The following is a 20,130-nucleotide window of genomic DNA, read 5'->3' as shown; positions in this document are numbered from 1 at the left end:
GGAGGACAGGGGAACGTGAGAGCCATCTTGGCAGGCAGCAAGGGAATGAAGGGTGGATGTGCGAGTGCAACTCGTGTGGCACTGTTGTGATTCTGGCAACACTGTTCCCTCCTCTTTGCAGGACGTGATGGTCCACTTCCAGACCATCATTCTGCCCGAGGCCCTCAAGCGATCCATGGAGACGAGTGTGCTGTCCCTGGTGTCCAGCATGCATGAGCCACCCCTCGGCGGCCAGGGCGTTGCCGAGTACATCGAGGAGCTTGTCAGAGAGCTGCACCAGAACATGACCAATGGGGTGCAGGTGAGCGCTCACTACGGGACAGGCCATGTGTGCTAATCCATTCAGACATAATGTAATGGTTCTGTCACAACGCTATTCCTTTTCGTGCTTCATTGGTACGAAGCACTGCAACCACGTCTTTACCGGGATCAGCCACTCGTTAACGGGGGATAGTGATAGCGGAGTGGAAACAAGTGAAAAGAATTGTTACGTTGTACCAACTTTCAGTTCAATCAGCAATCATTGTCTCCTATAGACGACGGGCAAAATCTGCACATACTCTGTTCCAGACATATCGTTTAATCTAACCGAGAAGGCTGATCCCCTGCGAGAATTGTAAATAAGCCACCAGTGTGCGGACTGAAGCTACCATCCCTATCGCTGTTTGTTGCTAGACCCATCCAAACTTTCAAAACACACCTTTCGGTTTTGGGAAGTTCCATTTACACATAGTGGAACCTCTTTGATATGATTGAGAGGGTAAAAATGACCTAATGCAGTTACTTATTTTTTACCACTTGGTACATTCTCGGAAAATGCGATCTTACGGCAACAATGTTCAGTTAAACAAGAAAAGGCGTGGGGTCGCGATCATGAACAGTAGCTGCCCGCTGCAGCAGCTACAGCACAATAGTTGCCTACCTGTGTTATGTGACAAGGCTGGCGTGCACTCAGTTTACCATTCCGGTGCCAGCAAATCTCCTCGCAGGCCGTCGCACGCCCCGTTCACAAGTATCGTTGCGAGCCCTATGGTGTCAAGCATCTTCAGCTATCTGTGTCATAGCGTGTATGGTGTAGTGCTGAAAGTATATTGCAGACTTTTAATAGGCAATAACCAAGGTTCACCACGGTTTCCTGCTGCAGTCGGCACGAATTGAGTGTTCCGTTTCGCTCTGGCGGTATCGTTTTCCGGCCTCGCTTACCAGCTCAATTTCACTTTACCGTTACGGTCTCAAGACGACAAAGCGCATCTCGGGTCGTTCGGGCCCCGTCAGCTTGTTGCGCGTCGGCATGTTGTACTGCAACAATGTGTGCAAAGCTTTGCACTACATTGGTATCAACAAAAGTTGAGTCTGCTGCTCTTGCTAGTGACTTCAGATCCTACGTTTTCCCAGTTAGTGTGTCGTTTCTGGCATTTTTTTCTTTAGGAATGTATGAACAAGGTTCTTCTGTATTGAGAGTGCTCAACCAGTGTTTTCGTGCAAGAATTATAGGAAACTGAGGCTTATGCTAATTTATAAGAATCGCAACAGACCTCATCTTGGCAACAGCCATGGCTGAAGTTCCCCTCTTGCCTTTGCAGTATGAACCAACACCAGCTCTGGAAGACATCAAGGTTGCTTTTGATGATTTGATGAAAACGGACGACACTGGTGAGTAGGAATTCATTTTGTGTAACAATTCCTGCCACCAACAAGACACTTGCTTGGCCACACAGCACACATACTGTGCAATACAGTGTCTCAGATTGCAAACACTGCATATCTCAAGCGAGGTGTACAGTCATGCCTTGATTTAAGGAAGCCTGATTTAACAAGGTTTTTGAGGAAAATGTGGGTAAAAAAATGTGTGATTGAAAAGCTATTGTGTTCGAAATGCCTCAAAATGCATTCAAGTGTTATTGCAGTGAACTCATTACCATGCCCCTCTTACAAAACTGCCCAAGTGCCTTGACATTGCGAGCTCTTTCTCAGCTCTGCCAGATTGTGCCAGCTGCTCTGTCGCATCGGAGATAAAACTTGAGTAGCCTTCTCGGTGCAGCCTTTAGTTCATACTGTATTTGCAAGATTCTAATGCGCACTTGTTTTTGATAGGTGTGTCCAGATTCGCATGCGCGTTCCAGTTGTAACTAATTCTAGTCAAAATCACAAATGAAACCAATCCTTACTACGAAGAAAAAAAAGTTCATTGGAAGATAGCTAGCCACACTGCCGCCAAATGGCTTGTCTGAAGAAAGCAGTGCTCGGAGACATCGCAAGGTGGTTCCAATGCCCTCCCGCAGCCAGTGGTTGCGGGAGCCTTCAAGAAGTGTGGCATTTCTAATGCAATAAATGGAACTGAAGATGAATTTCTGTGGTCGGTAGACAGCAAGAAGGAGGTGTCAGACTTAGACAGCGAACTTCGATTTAGCTCGATGCATGTCTGTGTGCCTTAGTATGTTTCATAAAACCGTTCCAACACGGTATGTATCGACTCAGGTTTTGTTACTTGATGTGCGGGGTAGAATCTGCACCAAGTTTTTTTTTTCTATTTTCTTATTTTTTGACATTGGGCAGCAATACAACTGTGCATTACAATTGACAACGCGGCAGACTCGTGCAAATGTGGCAATTCCTTTCTCCGACAAATTCTCATGCAGGAAAATAATATGCCTTTTTGCGCTCTTGAATAAATGCTGTGTTATTCCTGTGAGTGTTTTTTATTTAGCGAAATTCTCAATTTAATGAAGCAGTTCTCGGCTGCCAGCGATATTGTTAAACAGGCTCACAGTGCATTTGGGAGTTCAACCACCGTGTTGCTTTCAGGGCTGACACCTGGAAAGATGCTCGTCCAGGGCTTCCACGGCCTCTTTGCCAAGACTGCCACGGAACTGTCCAACTTCTACGCCACGCTGAGTGGCATCGACCTCAACTGGAAGAGCGTCGACGTGGTGTGGAGTGCCTACTCGCTCTGCGTAAGTCTTGCATTGTCAGTATTTCCAAGGCTTTACGTAACTGCGGTTTACATTGGCCAAATCACCCAGAATGCCATAAACGTGCACAGAATTGAGAGAGTACTTGTAAAGGCATTAAAGAATAGAGCACCAATCCTGTCCCATGTTTATATCACTGTTTTGCCTTTTCTAAACGTGATGGGGGTAGGCACTTAGGAGCAATAATCTATCCGTTAATACTCGCAGACAACTTTCTTTGGGAATGAAGGGAAAGCTACAGAGGCAAAGCGCGCGCAAGTGAGAGTGCTTTTGAAAAGAGTCCCACGTTTTCATCCACATTAGTTTAAGTAGGGGAAGAGAAAACATAAACACCTTATCGGAACAGTTAGATAAGATAAAACACACCATTGAATGTAAACGTCTACTTATTTTGCGGCTTTTCCCTTCCACGTACGGGCAAATGCGAAACCGTTGCATGCAGAAGCTGTGTCAATTCAGCGTCTGTTCCGAGCAACCGAAAGCACTGTCAGACGCTGGCGGGACTACCTGGCACGGTAACACGTGTGCAGAAGCTCTGCCCCCATAGTTTTCCCTTCATAGCCACGGAAAGTTGTCCATGAGTAAAGGTTGATTCAATACTTGCTTTTAGCTTTTAGTGCGCCTTATACGTTAATAAATGTGGGAATGTGCTTTTGAGGGATTCGCATCCATCATCAGCAGTGACGTAATTGTGCACCCTGTCACGCAGCCCCCGCACCTGGACACACTGGACGCCTACCTGAAGGACATAATGTTCCTGCAGTGCCTGCAGTGCATGCACCAGATCTTCTCGCCGCAGCTGCTGTCCGGCATGGCCGAAGAACACGCCTTCTTGCCAGTCAAGCACTGCATCGCCAGCATTTACCGAGTTCAGGTGCGCACCGGAGGTCTCATGTTGCGGCTTGGGGAGCCTAAAAGGACGTGGAAAACTGCGATTCCAGACTAGCAACCCGTTGAGTGAATCAGAGGCCGGGTTTCTCGAAAACAAACAAGCATTTGGCCTTGCTAGACTGCCATCACGTGCCCTGTCCATCCACGCCTGCTGAATGAAAGAAAAAAAAAAAACTTTCTCGTGTTGCAGATGCTTGGCCTGCCATCGTTTGCTCTGAGCTCGTGCCTGTGCGCCACGCTGGCACTGTCCCAAGCTGGCGACCCGAACCAGCTGCAGATGGATCCCCCAGCCAGCCGCACCCTGGAGTCCCTGTCGGCAGGCTGGGCGGCCAGCGGAGAGGCCCTGTCGGCCGTGGCGTCCTTGGAGGCGGCCCAGCGCCACCGCGACCTCCTGCGGCGCCTGGACCAGGCAGAGGGGGTTTTGCGGGTGCGGCTCCAACGCTGCCAGCTGCGCTTCGCCTCCCACCACTGGCTGCACGAGGAGGCCCTGCCCAACCCTGGGGGGCAGACCCTGCCTGCTAGGTGAGTCGGTGGAGAGATGCGAGGCACTTCTCCTTCCATAGCGAACCTTTCCCTATGGAGTGAGACGTGTTTTCATGCTGCGGTAGGCAGTTGTGTTGTGAAGCAAAGTGTGTGACGGGGCTAGTTCATAATCCATCGGATCGATTGCACCAGTTTTGGATAATCCGTCCTTGGAGGTCAGTCTTCTACCCATTAATGTGCTGTTGTTTACAATGTACCGTGACTACTGGGAAGTGTACAGCAATAATGTTGAGGCGCGTGGCATGGAAATAAGATAGCAGAGCCACTATTTGGACCAGCAGGCTTATAGCGCTCTTCAGTGTTTTTTTTTTTTTTTTACAATGCTGAAGTTGTCGACGGGGTTCTTTTGATGGCACCACAAAGAACTGTAAAGTGTTCATGTGTACAGTTTACAAGTAGCACTTTGCATTCAGTTGCAACACTGACTTATTAGAGCAAACTTCACTTAAGTTACACCACAAACAGGGAACTAACAATGGCTAGTGACCCCTTTAGTTGCAGTGAAGAGCAATGTGAAGATGGAAATTTCAAAACTAAATGAGTTTAACCTCCCCTCGCAGGGCTCTTGGTCACTCCTCTCTCTTGGTGGTCCCTGTAAAGACAGCAGGCTACTTTGTCTTTGAGGGGAACAAATTTAGGAAGGCCAGTCTTAGAAATTATGTACTGTCAGCACATTAGGGCTACTCAAAAATAATTTTTAACCTTCAGTTGCAATGTCTCCAATCTCATCTCATCGCACCACCCGATTCCCTACCATGCTCGACTATGCTTCTCTTCCCTTGACACCCATTCTGCAACTCTAACAGAGCCCCGATCACCTGTCCGTATGCATTACATGGCCCACCCGTCTCCATTTTTTTTTTCCTGTTAATCTCGGCTCTCTCTCGTAATCTCTCTCTTAATTAATCTCTCTTAATGTTTCACCTGTTCAGTTTTGTCAGCCATTGTATAAGTGCCTGGCATTTTCTCAAAAATATTGTAAGGGCAAATAAGTGACCGCACTGCTTCTCCTCTCACCTGACGCTGCCAGGGCGACCCTGCTGGCCGAGATGCGCAAGGCGGTGCAGGCGTCGGCCTCCCTGGCAGCCACCCTGTCCGAAGCCAAGGAGGCCCACTTGTCCCTGGTGGGGGCAGTCGAGCAGCGACTCAAGTGGGCCGGAGGAGCTAACCCTGCTCTGGCCGACACACGCAACACCTTTGCCCAGCTGCTGGACCAGTGGACGGACGCCGTCCAGGTGAGAGACTGTACATTTGGAGGAAGGGGCTGGAAGGGGTGAGGTGGGGAGCCAGTTCTGAAAAGTGACTGGCCTCGTACCTACTGACGACTCAGTGGTTATTCTAGAGGTCTTATACGCCAGTCAGATTTCTTACTTTTAGTGCTTTTGTGGCTTGAAAAATTGGTCGATTTGCTTTTGTATGGTGCTCTGCCGTCATGCATAACGTTGCTTGAATTCCAGCCCAGGTCATGCCACCACTGTGTGCTGATGACAGAAGCAAATTCACTCCAATGAGAATCGTGGCATCAGATAGTAGGAAGCTTGGTAGTGAACCTCAAATCAACTGGGCCAAAGTCAGCATCCGAAATTTTAGGCATCGTTATTGGCTCTAGATGTAGCAGTGCTGCAAAGGCGTCTGGATTATCAGGCATATCGGAAAAATTGGGCTACCACATCAACAGTCGTTTACTGTACTCAGCTCGCTGTAATGGGTAATAGATATTTTCAGTTTATTTACAGCAGTACAGCACACATGAAAATAAAGAGCATGGCCAACCAAATTTTACATTTACCACGTTAGATGATTGGTTCATCACATCCATGTTCATTAGATCAAGATGCGACTAATACCCCTGTCACACGGGAAGATATAATGTCATTCGAATCGAATGGCATTCGATGCATCGAATGCAATTCGGTCTCTTGCGGTGCTACACAGTAAAATATAATGGCATTCGCAAATGATAGCAATGACGATGTGGAACAAAATCGGCCAAATTCGAAGAAATTTTGTAGCCCATTAAACGCGTTTAAGAATTTTTTCGAGTACTTTTAAAACGGACGAAAACATTTTGATGCCAATTATTCACAACTAAAAGCACTTCGATCAACACATCCAATATGGCCGACCGCCGCAACAGGCTCCTGATGCAAAGAGTAATAGCGCTTGAGCACAGCCCATGGTGAAAATATCATTGTGGCAAAAATAATTATTCCTTTCTATAAGTCTAAAAAAATATCTTCTGGCTTTGCTGATGCACGCATAATTTTTTCGCGTTGCATGTTGCTGTTGTCTATCTGGCGTCAAGAGTGTACATTTGGTTCAAAATCGAATGCAAATGAGTTCCCCTGAATCATACGATGGCAAATGTAATTCCATTCGAATGACATTAAGTTTTCCCACGTAAATCCCGATTAGTGGAATTATATGCGAATACCATTCGATTCGAATGACATTAAATGTTCCCGTGTGACTGGAGTATAAGCTTCCTTGAAAGACGAAATAACTTGTGCAGCGCCGCATAGTTGCAGTGGTGATGGCAATGTGTTTTCCCGTGCAGCTGGTGAACGACCTGTCCGTGGAAGTGTGCGAGGCCAGCGAAGCCCTGCTGCTGCGTGAAGCCCTGCGCACGCGCACCACCGAGGCCCTGGCCTGGGACTCGGGCCTGCTGGGCCTCCTCAACCGCTGCCAGGAGAGCTGCATGCTGGCCGAGAACGCCGCCCCGCTGGCCCCCGCCGAGCAGCAGCTGCTGCAGCTGCAGGGCTCGGCACCCCTGCCCAGCGAGGCCAGCGTCGAGTGGCTCCGTTCCCTCCTCGACAAGGTGAGTGCGGTTTCCCGCAAAAGTCGCTAGACCGAGCTCCGACGCTAGTGCGTCTACAGAAGCTGCAAGGCGTGGCTGTTGGCAAGTTTTTAGAGGCAAGTTTCCAAAGCAGCCAAGATCATCACGTGACCTTGCGTGCGGTGCAGCACAAAAATGCGGTATCGTGAGGTGCATCGGTTTCCTCTTCAGTTGTTTCTGTAGTTGTCGACTGAGCTCTAGTGGAATTCTTATCCCAGGGCTGCCGCATGGCTTGTCCTGTGGCACCGGCTAACACTGCCAGGGTAATGTCTGGTGCACGTACGCAGATTTACGGAAAAGGTGGACGGGAGGACGGCACTACAGTAGCTTAATGGCGTAAAGCATTGCATGCACAATGGGCCTCTATTCTTGCCTGTGGCAAGCTGCCCTTTCATCCACTTTTGTTGCCTTTTGAATTTTTATTTCTACATTTCTGCAAAATGTTCACCACGATCCAAAACCAACTATCCGAATAGTGAGCAAAAGGCTGTTAGTTTTGGGCTTTCAGTGCCACTGGTGCACTGAAAAATCAGATTTTTTTGTTAGAATTTGTTTGTTTGCTTGTTTGTTTGTTTGCTTGTTTGTCTGTTTGTTTGTTAAACTGTCAGATTAGTGAGACATTTTCTTAGTCCCCTCTGCATCTGAACTATCGTTTAGTAGGGGTGTGCAAATATTGAATAGTAGGTTTCAAATCGAATATTGAATCAAATCAAGAAACAAAAGCGAAAATCATATCAAGTATTGGAAAATTTTTCATAAAATTTAATGCTTACAAATTTTGAATGAGAAAGCACAGTACTGCACATGCTCTGGAGTCTCGTAACATTGCACAACAAGAATGTAGCAAGCTATCGGTAACATAGGTATAGATCATCAAGATGTACCATACGGCCTACCCTTATTAAAGGGAATACCAAATTAGTATGTCAGGACTGATTACAGCTCAGTGCTAGTACAGTCACTGACCAATTTTGCGGACATGTCCAATAATTCGAACGCCTTCGCGACACTACCGTGTAACCCATAGGGTCAATGTATAAGAACGTCTGAAATTTGGGACGCAAAAAAAACCTTCACGGTCCAATTTTCCAGATTTTTTTGCCAAGACCCCAGGTCAGAAACTGCATTGATCGAAGCCACCACCACCTCCATTTAGATTACCTCGCCGCCTGTAACCGGTGCTCCCGCACGCAGATCCGCTGGCACCCTTAGCCACTACCGCAGCAATGTTGAGCCTAGCTACTTCGACGTTCGCTACCTAGCTTCTTGCTGCTCCTGGCCGTGTTTTCCATTGAAACAATTTGCCGCTGTTAGCAATGGCGCCGACTACACCTTTGTAATCCCACCAATGTCTTCGGAGTGCGGAAAGCACAATGCATCGCATATGCCAGTTCCCGAAAGTCCGCTTCTCCTCAATACAGCAGTGTTACGCGGTGAAGCACACGCGAAGTGTTGCGGTGAGGCAAACCAATAGTGGAAAGAGGCAATTGTCACGAGACACGGTATGTATTCCTTAATGATACATGCGTGCACTCGCCATCTCCTGTCACAGTGAGAGCACCGATATGCCTAATAAGTGTGCTGGCAGGCCCTTAGAGCTATTTCGGATGGTTCTGCGGTGATTTGAACCCTTGGTGGGCAGTAAAAGGCATGCATTTATTTTTTCGGACTGCTAGATTTTTTGGACGTATTCGCGGTCCCTAGTGATACCAAAAAATCGGACGTTCACTGCATGTGAAGGTATGAAAAATATTTTTTATCATAGAATTTCTGATGAATAAAATAAAGTGCTTTTTTCATCGGAATGTAATGAATTAGTGACATTCTGTTGTACTGAATACCAGTAAGGTTCTCAGTTGAATTGTGGAGCTATGTGGCAGTCTTTTAATTTATTGCATCAAAAGCTTTGCTTTCCTTTTTTCTAGAAAATGCAGAAAGGCAAACCTTACTTTACGGCAGGTGGGTTATGCAAGGCCAGTCTGTGTGCCGGGCAAAAAGGACCACGTATCACATCACTCAATCACCACTCCGCACATAGCTGACGCTGACAGTAAAGAACAGGTGCCATTCGCATGTCAGGTTCAGTATGATTTGCCACCTGTTAAAAAATAAGCTGAACTCTGGAGCGTCCCGGAAAGCTTGTGACGCTCGCTACACCACCACCTCCCACTCACCCCTTCTCCTCCTTGTTCATCCGCCATCTTTCGCTTTCGTTTGCAAGGCACACCATGGCCAACAACCCAATATTGAGCGGCCCAGTGCCAGCAGTGTCTGCGTATGGGTCGAAAAGCAAACTACCCTTGCTGGGCAAATTCTCTGCGAGGCAGTATGTCAGCTTTCTGAGTGTCGCGCAGCTGCTGGGAATAGATCTGCATCAATTTGGCACCAAACCGTAGCTTTACGTCGCTCACGCCCGGTGAAGCAGTGCCAATTAGTCGTAATGGCCAAGGCAGTGTAGCCGTGACGAAATTCACCACTGGTCGCAAGCAGTCGTGGAGTGCTTACCACTAAATACTGCTAATATGTTCGTTACGTGCAGGTGGCTCATCAGTGATTGGTCTCGAGATAGCATGTGCAAGCTAGATTAATGACTTGGATGTGGCCTGAAGTTCCTCGACGCGCGTATCCAAAACGATCTGCATTCCTATCGACAGCTGATTGGCCCAATCTTTGCATATGCGTTCGCACTTTACGAAATATGTGCTGTTTTTGTTGACGTTCCCTCTGTATGGGTGTCGCATTAGCATTTCGCTCGGTCCTGTCGACCCGAACGAACCTTGCAGTGACAGAGGCAGCCCCAGCCGACGCTGTGCCGTGCAGGGAATTGCTCCCTTTGGGCGCTATGTGTGTGATCCCTGCATCGGGCCGACGTTAGGGAGAGCTCTCAGTGACAAAGTCCGCTACTGCATCAGCTGAGGCAGCCTGTCCACAGCGCGCTTGGCGAACGAGCCCGAACGTTTGCTTGGGCGGCATTGAGCACGAGAGGCTACAAGGCGCAGGCAGCATATGGCACTACACGGGTCTCTACACCGAATATATAGAATATTCGACAAATGAAATAGCAGATATTCAATTTGCAAATTGAATTATTCAAACATTCACTATTCGATTCGATTCGGTGATATTCGATATTCGCACGCCCTTATCAAGTAGTGGTCATGTTTTGATCTGCTGTGTGCCTGACGATTTGTCATGCAGATAGCTGCAATGAAGCCTCACCACATGACCGAAGTGCAGGGCACACCTTTATCATTAGTGTTGTGCTGTGTACCACCCGTAGGTGGCGCTTGGTGCTTGCCGGGAACAACTGGAGCAGGCCAAGACAAGCCGAGATACGTGCAGGGAAGCACTGCAGAGCCAGGTGAGAGCACCACCGCTTGATACTCGTACAGCTATTGATGCCAAGGTGTAAGAGTTTTTCAGGGCTGTTTGATGGTAGGATGGAACTTTGATAAACCATGGTAGTGTTTATAAGCGCGACTGGACGAGGACAAAGAAAGAAACAGATACACATACACAGCGCTTATACAGATACACAGCGTGTATCCGTTTCTTTCTTCGTCCTCGTCCAGTCACGCTTATACACACTACCATGGATTCTAACCAACTAGCCCGCCAACGTGTTTTGGTAAACCACTTCATTTAAAACCAAATATTATTTAAAGTAACTCATCAGTTTTATCGCAACTGTGTATGCACAATATGTGTACATTTTGTCAGTTGAACACCTGTTGTAATGTAAGTTGTGAGTGCATGCTGTGAGATTGAAAAGATTCTGGAAACAGGAGACACTGCAATACAGCTGCGAAAACATAAAAAGGGCCTTTGTGGCTCCTAGTGTGCAGTAATACCAGCTACCTGATACAATCGCCGGCCGATAAATGTGACACCGATAATCCGGGCATGCTCGGTAATTCAGACAGCTTCGCAGCACTGTCAATGGCCCCATAGACTTACTGCGTAATGATGGCCGATATTTCGGATAGCCGCGACCTCTACATTCGGTTATCCGAACTCCGTCTGGGGCTATCGCATACGCCGACTTTGCTGCCATTATCTCCTCTGGCAACCTCGACGAGACATCAACTATTACCTCGGAGATTTAACTGCAAATGGCGATCTTGGAGGCTTTGCCGAATTGTGAGGTTGCATCAACATCGCGATCATCACACCCGTTTTGGCACCACCGTGCATGGCTCGCTCTTTTTTGTTGAATTTGCCCTCTTGGCAGCGTTCCAGCATTCTGTACTTGTTTGTTTTGTATGCATTCCAGACAACACTCTGCTGGCTCCAGCAAGTCTTTTTCGTGAAGTTATTACGTGTTGCATGAATGGTATGTTGCAACAAGCGGCTGGTGTGATGCAGCAAGCTACTGCAGTTTGCAGTAAGCAACTGAGTTTGCACAAGCATAGGTGCACAGAGCAGTTGATGAAGACTTGTTGAAGCACTCGGAGTGTGCTCTTGTTGAACACTACTGGGAAACGAGTGCAGGGCTACATTTATTTTGAGGCCGGCAAGGATGCATAATTACCTGTTCTCTCTAGTCAGCTTCGCCGCAATAGAGCCGCGTTATGCGATGAACTATACACAAAATATTGCAATGAGGGATATTTAGAGTGGAACGGGGCCACTGTCACAGGGCATTGTACGTGTCCGTTTAATATACACATGTTGTCCCCGGTCACAGCACAAGCACGGAGACATCTGATTACTTGCAGTCATTCAGAGCTGTTGCTGATGTGACAATTTGCAATCTTGCTCACTGTTAACGTTTTCCCTGCTGTTAGGTTTTTTCCCAGTTTGTGTAAAAATGTATCAACGAGGTTCTACTCTACTCATGCAAGGGACACTTGCTCAATGAGACTATGTTCAAGAATTTCCTTTCATGCCCGAACTACACACACTGTCAGATAGTGCTTGCAATGGAGCACTGAGACCATCTCCTGTAGGTTAGTAACAAAATCGACTCCTGCAATTCTGCTAACGCCATGCGAGGAAGATAAATGCTGCAACACAGTGCGTAGTTCAAGCGAAGTTGCCGTCAAGTGCAACCTCGCTGTATCCGGTAACGTGGCGACCTCTCCTCCTCCACGCAGGTGTCAACATTGCGTGCAGACGTGTTGGGCAAGCACCATGAGCTGCTGTCCGAGCTGCGCTCGCTGCTCAAGTCGCTGGCACGGCAGGAGGACACAACTGTGCAGGAGTATCTTGCCACCTATCGGCAGGTGAGGCTGTTTTTCTTGCAACCGGTGCACTTTACGAAGCAGTTACAACAAGTTGTCAGTGACGCCAGATTTTATTTGGCGGCATTGTTGGCGTTGCCGTGGTAACTGGCACAGCCTGAGTTGCTGACCCCTCTCTGATAGTTTTTGTGTGATCGATTAACAGGCAGCTTTAACTTAGCGTTCACCGTCTGGTCTGCTGAGACCCATGTATCCTGACTAGTTGCTCACATGTGCACAGCGGTAATGCCAGCAGTGGAAAATAATACTGTTCTTGCTCCTCTGCTGAGCCGACTGGGCCAAATGCGATTGTGTGCCCACTTGGCTTCTCTGTTGGCTTTGCAGCCGTGTTGACTGCCCATTGCTCACATCTACGGCTCATGTGCTTGTCAAATATGCGAGTTCAACGCAGCTTTCTGCAGTGACTGAGCTCATTAAATGTGAACTGAGTGCACCATAGGTGGCGTTGAATTAAAACGCTATGAAAGGCCTCCACAGTTGTTTAATGGTAGAAAGCATATCGCTGGTCAAAAATCACATGGTGACGCAAGAAATTGTATCACCGTCCGAAATAGCTGGAGTCTGCTTAATGGGCCTACAAGATAAGTTCAGCTTAGATTAAGCAGTCAGCAGATCTTACACAATGACAGGCAACATTGAAAAATCACAGTGCGTACCGTGTTTGTTCGAATATAAGGCAAGGTGTTTTCCCAGAATCCTTAGCCTCAAAGTCCCCCCTCCTCGCATTGTATGCGAGGCTGATAGAGTCAATTATTGTTTCAATGTAGCAGCAGAACTACATTTCTGGTGATCCAGATTTAGACGGCTGCATGAATGGTAGCAATAAACCTCGGCAAGTGAGGCAATACAGTATTTTTGCATACATAACCCGTACCGAGCATTCGAAGCATTTAGCAGTGAAGGTAGAGTGCGAGTGACTATATACGAACTTCACCTCGAGTTTTGACTCCACAGCAGCATGAATATTGCCTTGTGGTGCTACTTCATGGCAGCGTGTGTTACGCTGCCATGAAGGCGCATCTTGATGCGAAATTTGCGCTGCTGTGAAGTTGAACCTCAAGGCAAAATTTGCATATAATGGCACCGATTATTGTAATTGTTCCTGGGGCTTCCAAATATTTGATATTTCGGGTAATCGTCGCCAAGTCTGAATCATCCGTTGGCTATGCTATATTGCCTTACTTTAGTGTGCATGTTTAAGTTCTTTCTTCCAGGCACCCCAACTAGGCAACCCCACCTTATAAACGAATAAATATATGTTGCATATGATTAGTTTGTCTAGCACCCTTAAAAAGCACATTCTGCACATGTAGCCTGTAACTTGTTCTTGCAGGAAAATTCAGCCCTGTTATAAAGTGAGCTTTTCTGTTGCATTGTTTGACATTTACTTACTTAAAAACTTCTTAGTTTCACAAACCTGTCATTTTCATGCCACCATCCACTGGTGTGGTCAGTGGGCGGAGTGTTCTCCTTCCAAGCACGACGAGGTTCCGGGTTCGAGGCCCACCCACGGCTGCTGCATTCTAATGGAGGGGGAATGCAAATGCATTCGCGTAGTGAGAGTGAGCTAGGCATTAAAATACCCCTAGTGGACAAAATCACTCGGAGCCCTGCCCTCTAATGCTTTTCATTGCACCAACGTTGCTTTGGGAAGTACGCGGAACAACCAGTCATTCGACCATTCTTCGTTAACCTGCCCATTGAAAATTAAACAAAAAAATTCGGTGAATGTATGAAGTGCATGCTCTGGTCAGAGAGCATATAACTGGACTGCAAGCACTCACTACTGGGTCCACAACCCATTGCAGTAAGTAATCTCCAAGCACTAAATTGCGTTTCCGTACCTTGAGTTATTTCCACGCCATGGAAAATTGCAACTCCCAAAGCATTTATTGTGTGCACACTGTAGCATGGAAAATAGAGGAAATAAAGGATGCAATGCGTGTACGGTTGAACCCACTTATAACAAATCCGAGATATAACACTTTGTCAGTTATAACGCCCACATTTCATGGCATCTACAATTTTATGACCCTGCCTATTGAAACTGCCTCCCGATAGTACAACAAACATTTTCAAAAGTGCCGCACTGTTACAACGAACATTTCGTATCCACTCACCGTAAAAGGAGGGTGCATGCGAAGTGCCGAAGCACAGAAGCGCGTTTAACTGGGCCCGCTCCTGTCCAACGGCAATGGAGATTCAACCGCAAAGATGAGCGAGCGCCGCGCAGATTTCAGAAGCTGTGAGGAAAGTCGCTTGTTTTCGAGGCACATCTTCAGTGTGCATCAAGGCACACTGAAGATGTGTAATACATGCACATCTTCAATGCAGAAGCAGTACAATGTAGGTGTGGCCGCAGTCGTGGCCTCCAATCTCGGAGGCCACAACAGTAGCACATTATGTGGAGTTCTCCGTGTGGCACCTCGGTGGTGTTGCGTACATTCTCTGAAGCTACAGCTACGGCACTCTCATTCTTGCACATTTCTTCATGCAGCACCGCATGCACTACGTTATGTACGCTATTTGGACTAGTTTGAAGCAGTGGCCACTCGAGTTTTCCTATCAATACTTACGCGGCATGAGTCGGCATGAACAAGACACGACTGAGCCGCTGCCATGCAAAATTGCAAAGAGTTGGTGGTTACAGCTTGTCAGCATTTCATTGACGTTGCTTATCTGATAACGGTTCACAATAGCATTCTACCTTTCAAACTTGGCACTTCTTCAGCTGAAGTGACATAACAAAACGCAACTTTGCAGCTCTTGGTGCGCATGTGGCCGATGCTGCTGAGGTAATGGCAAGACCTTTGCCTCTACATAGTTTCCACTGCCAGCCAACTAGAACATTTGGTTATCGTATGCAGAATCCACTCGTGTCCCGCTGATACTAAAATGTATCGCCAACCATCGACAATAGAATGGAGGCGGAATCGCTCGTATTTGTGAAATGGCAGTGATCCAAACCAGACGGGCACTAATTCGGAGGAGCTACGTCCCCGCATTTCATTCTTCACATGACACTTTTAACGGAAACTTGGAGTTCGATGCAGGAAATGTGCCAGAAACGAAAATGGAGGTACTGAAAATCGTATTTTCAGTGTACAGTAGCCAACCGATTTTCCGGACCTCGCAGCGACTGAGAAATAGTCCAAAAAAATCAAACAGTCAGAAAAATGAAATTTATAAGGCTTAGAGCAGCTTAAGAAAATCCCTAATAATGCCCTGCCTTCAAGGGCATTATTCAAGGGCATTATTCATTATTAGTCACATGGAGCAATCATATTTGCTTAGATTTGCACAAGAGCGACTTCTCCGTTGGCAGAGATCGCCACGGAGATAGAAGAAACTAGGCATGTTTCTTCACACCGATTGGCTCTCGTGGAGGCACAGGAGGTGCCGCCGATCACACAAACACGAAGCCGCACAAACTTGCACAAAGATGCAACATCTCCGAGACACGAAGAAACGAGCCACATTTCTTCGTAGTATTGGGATCTGGTGAAGGCACCTCCTGTGCCTTCACCAGATCTAAAAAGATCACCAGATGCCACTCGTAAAGATGCAAAGCCACGCAAACACGCACAGAGACGGCAACGTCTCTGAGACACACCAGCTTTCTGGACACCACATGCAAAATAGCAAGCGAAGCTTAAAGAAGAAATAAAGAACGAAAAAAACTGATCCTGGTTTAAGTGATTATGACGATAGTGCCGACTGAAAAAAAAAAAAAGTGCCGTCCCCTGGGGCGTTTTGTCGGCCAAGGAAGAGCGGGCATGGCCTCCGAGACATGGGGATCGTGTGCTTGTCCCAATCTTGAAGGCTACAGAGTGGGTTGCTTGAAGCTAAGCCTGGCCAAGCCAGCGTTAAATCCAACATGGCGGCCTCCAAGATTGGGTAACGTGTCTCGGAACGAGCGATTTAGTCCGGAAAATCGAACTTCAGCACCCAAATTCGTCCGAAAAATCGGTCGCAAAAATGCATTAGCTCTATGGGAACCCTGACGGTCATTTATGAAGTCCGGAATATCCAACAAGTCTGAATTTTTAGAGTCCAAAAAATCTGTCGGCCAGTGTACAGTGACGTTGGTCATAACTGTCAACGCCAGTTACTGTGTCGTTAAGTTTTTGTGTGTTTTAAAGCGCGAGTCTACATATAACAGACTAATGATGCAGCAACCACATTTCATGGAACTACCAAGTTCACTATTAACAGGTGTGCCTATATTTGCGCATGTTGTGTGGTTGTTTGTCTTATTTGGCATCCTTTGCTTTTCTCTGTCACCTTGATTCGCAGTTCTCTGAACGTGCATCTGAGCTAGTGAGGACACTGCTGGCTCCTGATACAACACCAAGTGAAAGTGCCCAGGAGGCACTCTCTGAACTCATTGCCATGGTTCCTCGGGTCTACGATGGGCTCACGGAGCTTGCCAATGCTCAGGGTGAGAATGGCTAGGTGGCTAGCTGCTATTGTAGTTGCACAATGGGATAGACGAGAGGACAGCCAGAAAAGAAGTTGAATGGAATGGCGTCCATGCCTATTTTTTACACATATGCTTTTTGTCATCCTGGTCTTGTCTGGGTAATTTCATTGATGGTAGCTCAGAGTAAGATTACAGATTAGCACTGCATACATTGTGCAGCTATCATTATTAAAAAAAAAATAAGAAACACTCATCTTTCCATGATTTCTAAGAAATAGTTCGCCTTCTCTATTGATATAAATTTTTAGGAGTACTTATACATGATTTTCAGTAAAAAAGTTCTTGGGTTGCATGGAGTAAGAGTTCTAGAACATACAAATTAACTTTTGAAAAAAATAGTTTTCTTAAATTTTTTGGCAATTTGAAAGCAGCGCACCCGTTTAAAGTGATGAAGTGTTGGACTATTTTATAAGGAAACCATTTTGTGCAACTCAATTGAACGAGTTCAAAAGAGACTGTTCAGAGCCGAACAAATGACAGATTGCAACTCTGACCACCTACTGTATCTAAATTCTTTCAGATGGCCTTGACCAGCCAAAGAACGCAACTGTCAACAAGAGTGTGGAACAGACACCAGATCGGAAAGTGACCAAGGACCCCAGGACAGGAAAAGGTGAGAGCAATTGGGTGTGCAAATATGTGACATCAGAATATTGGTTTTATGCTGGCTGTCCTCACTGAGTGTCGCAAGTAGTTAAAAAAATAACAGTGGGCTTTACACATACGGTGCTCACTGAGTGTCGGTGGGCATTATCCATGCTAGTCATGCTAGAGCATTATTTTCTTTGTGCGCAAATAGATAAGTTTAATTAGCAAATCTTTAATTAACATAAATAATCATTAAGGTGTCGTGCAGAAGTCAGAGGTTGTCAAGAAATGACCGATAGCCACGTGTAAAGCAACCTTGACCTTCGGAGGTCGTTTCGTCATCAGCAGCAGCAGCAGCCTGTTTTATGTCCACTGCAAGACGAAGGCCTCTCCCTGCGATCTCCAATTACCCCTGTTTAACCTTCCATGAGATCGTCTCCCACTATAAAGAGGAACATAGATGCTTCCCGCTCCATTCGCACAACTGTGTAAATCTCAAGCGATCCTGCTTAGGATGCTTCAGATGAGGTCACATCCCTCACGAGGTTTCCTGAGCAGGATTAACACAGAAACTGATCCACAGTGCCTAGATTGTGGGGAGGAGTTTAGCACTCTGGCTCATATGTTCTGGCAGTGTCCTGCATTACGGGACACGACACTCAACAGCAAGCAGGACTGGGACGAGGCCATTTCAAGTATCGGTACTTGAGATAGCCTCGAGAACATCCAGTTCATGGCCGCCCAGAGTGCCTGTGAAAGAGCGGAGAGGCTTGGCCTCCCGATTCCGACGTGGGAGCAGCCAGCGGCGAGCCCGCTAGACCCCCTGGACCTCAATAAAGTTCTTTGTCTGTCTGTTACAAGACGCCACGTAGGAGACAAAGTAGAACAAAGAGACTTACTGTTCCTGTGGTAGTGACATCAAAAGCTAATAACAACTAGACAGTAGTGGGTGGTTTTAAGACTTCAGTTTCCACAAATTGATTTCATTGAGAGTTCGGTGGTGGACATCCAGGCAATGGCAAAGTGGGACCTAGAAAGTTTGTTTTTGTTGCAGGAGACGAAAAAAAAAGAATTCTTGGCAAAACGCTTGCATAAGAAATTTGTATAACTTCTGGTAATGAGCTTATTTACTTATGCCACAAGCTGGTACTCGGGCTGCCAAGTTTCAGTCAGTAAAATATGTGAAACAATGTCCACTTGGCTTGTGCTTGCTTGGCATTGGCAGGACCTGCAAGATTGGTTTGCAAAAGCAAGCCTACAAGACCAGTATGTACAGCAATGTGCAATTGGCAATGTCTGCTCAAACTAAAAATGGACCGCAGGCACATTCATAATCGCTCACTTTTGATATGTTACTTTTTTCTGTGCACATTGGTTGGCGAAGTCAATTGAAGTGGGTTTATATGAAAGGAATGTCGTACCCGCAACAAACATTACTTTCATGTTGCATAGTTAGGCTGTTAATAATATGCCAATAACGCGGCTCGACACCGTATGCTACGTCCAGCAGAAATGAAACTGCATATTCTCGAAAGTGATACTGCTACTGAGTAGTAAGCTAAACTTTGGACATTTATGCTGCATGTGGCTGAAATTGATGCAAACTGTTTGGTTGTTCAGATTCAGAGGCACCTATATGAGAACTAGATATCATATGAACTATATGATCTCCCAGCACATGTTATCTATTCTTGAGACCACCACCAAACAACAGGAACTAAAACATATGCCTGAGAACAGCTTCACTTCCAACTGCCTTTTCTCGGGACAGAAAAGAGTGTACTAGCGGAACAAAAGCAAAGATAAATTTCTTCGCATCATGAATGAATTAAATTGGGATTCAGTGATATAGTGCGCTTACTTTTGCTCCCGTTCTGTCCTGGCCTGGTCTCTCAACGAGACGGAATGGCCGCCAGCCCACACTAATTACCTTGGCAGTGTGCGCTCATCTGGTTGTGCTCCCACGTTCTGTCCGCAGCTCTGCAGGAACGCAACAGCTATGCGGTGGGGGTGTGGCGGAGGGTGAAGATGAAGTTGGACGGTCGTGACCCCGACAGCAGCAAGCGCTCCAGCGTTGCCGAGCAGGTGAGGGCAGCCACGACGCTATTTTGCTCTGAGTGCATGCATCGTGTGGCACTGCTCAGTCTGTGAGGTCTGCTTAATTCGCCAGCAGTTACTGCATTTCAGTCTTAAACGAGTGCAGCCATTGTGCATTGTGGGGTTTCGCTCTGCATGGAGCTGGGGCTGAAGGCAAGCTCCGGTTCTAGCCACGCTCGGTGAACCCGTAGCGCAAGTAAATCAAAACTACGGCAGATGTGGGTAAGTAAGGCCAGATGGCGGCATACAGTGAAACAATGTGTATTGCTAAAAGCAAGAAGTACTGTATTTATTCGAATCTGGGCCAAGAGCGTTTTTTAAATAATCATATACCGAACTCTAGGGTCGGCTTTGATTCGAGCATTTTAAAGAATGCGCCAGTTTGTAATTGAAAATGATAACTATGGTGCATAGCTAGCGGCATCTAGAAAAGCCGGTATCGCAGCCGCTACTAGCCGTGCCAGTAGCCAACCGAAG

The 20,130-nt window shown here is 46.8% G+C and overlaps 1 protein-coding gene across 4 annotated transcripts in view; it reads left to right on the top strand.

Annotated features, from left to right (window-relative positions):
• nonC (serine/threonine-protein kinase Smg1) overlaps nt 1-20,130 on the top strand; it is a 110,902-nt gene that overhangs the window by 88,197 nt on the left and 2,575 nt on the right. For all 4 annotated transcript variants that reach the window (XM_065455911.1, XM_065455909.1, XM_065455907.1 and 1 more), the window contains 12 exons: nt 122-301; nt 1,584-1,653; nt 2,806-2,954; nt 3,682-3,846; nt 4,054-4,385; nt 5,437-5,641; nt 6,964-7,224; nt 10,523-10,603; nt 12,339-12,467; nt 16,782-16,926; nt 17,489-17,581; nt 19,535-19,641. In XM_065455911.1, coding sequence (XP_065311983.1) covers nt 122-301; nt 1,584-1,653; nt 2,806-2,954; nt 3,682-3,846; nt 4,054-4,385; nt 5,437-5,641; nt 6,964-7,224; nt 10,523-10,603; nt 12,339-12,467; nt 16,782-16,926; nt 17,489-17,581; nt 19,535-19,641 — 1,917 coding nt within the window. The remainder of the gene's footprint in view (nt 1-121; nt 302-1,583; nt 1,654-2,805; nt 2,955-3,681; nt 3,847-4,053; nt 4,386-5,436; nt 5,642-6,963; nt 7,225-10,522; nt 10,604-12,338; nt 12,468-16,781; nt 16,927-17,488; nt 17,582-19,534; nt 19,642-20,130) is intronic.

Source organism: Dermacentor albipictus, chromosome 8 (genome assembly GCF_038994185.2).
Source record: "Dermacentor albipictus isolate Rhodes 1998 colony chromosome 8, USDA_Dalb.pri_finalv2, whole genome shotgun sequence".
NCBI classification, from domain to species: Eukaryota; Metazoa; Arthropoda; class Arachnida; order Ixodida; family Ixodidae; genus Dermacentor; species Dermacentor albipictus.
Note: the sequence above shows the minus strand (reverse complement) of the source record. Positions and strands in the feature narration are given on the sequence as shown.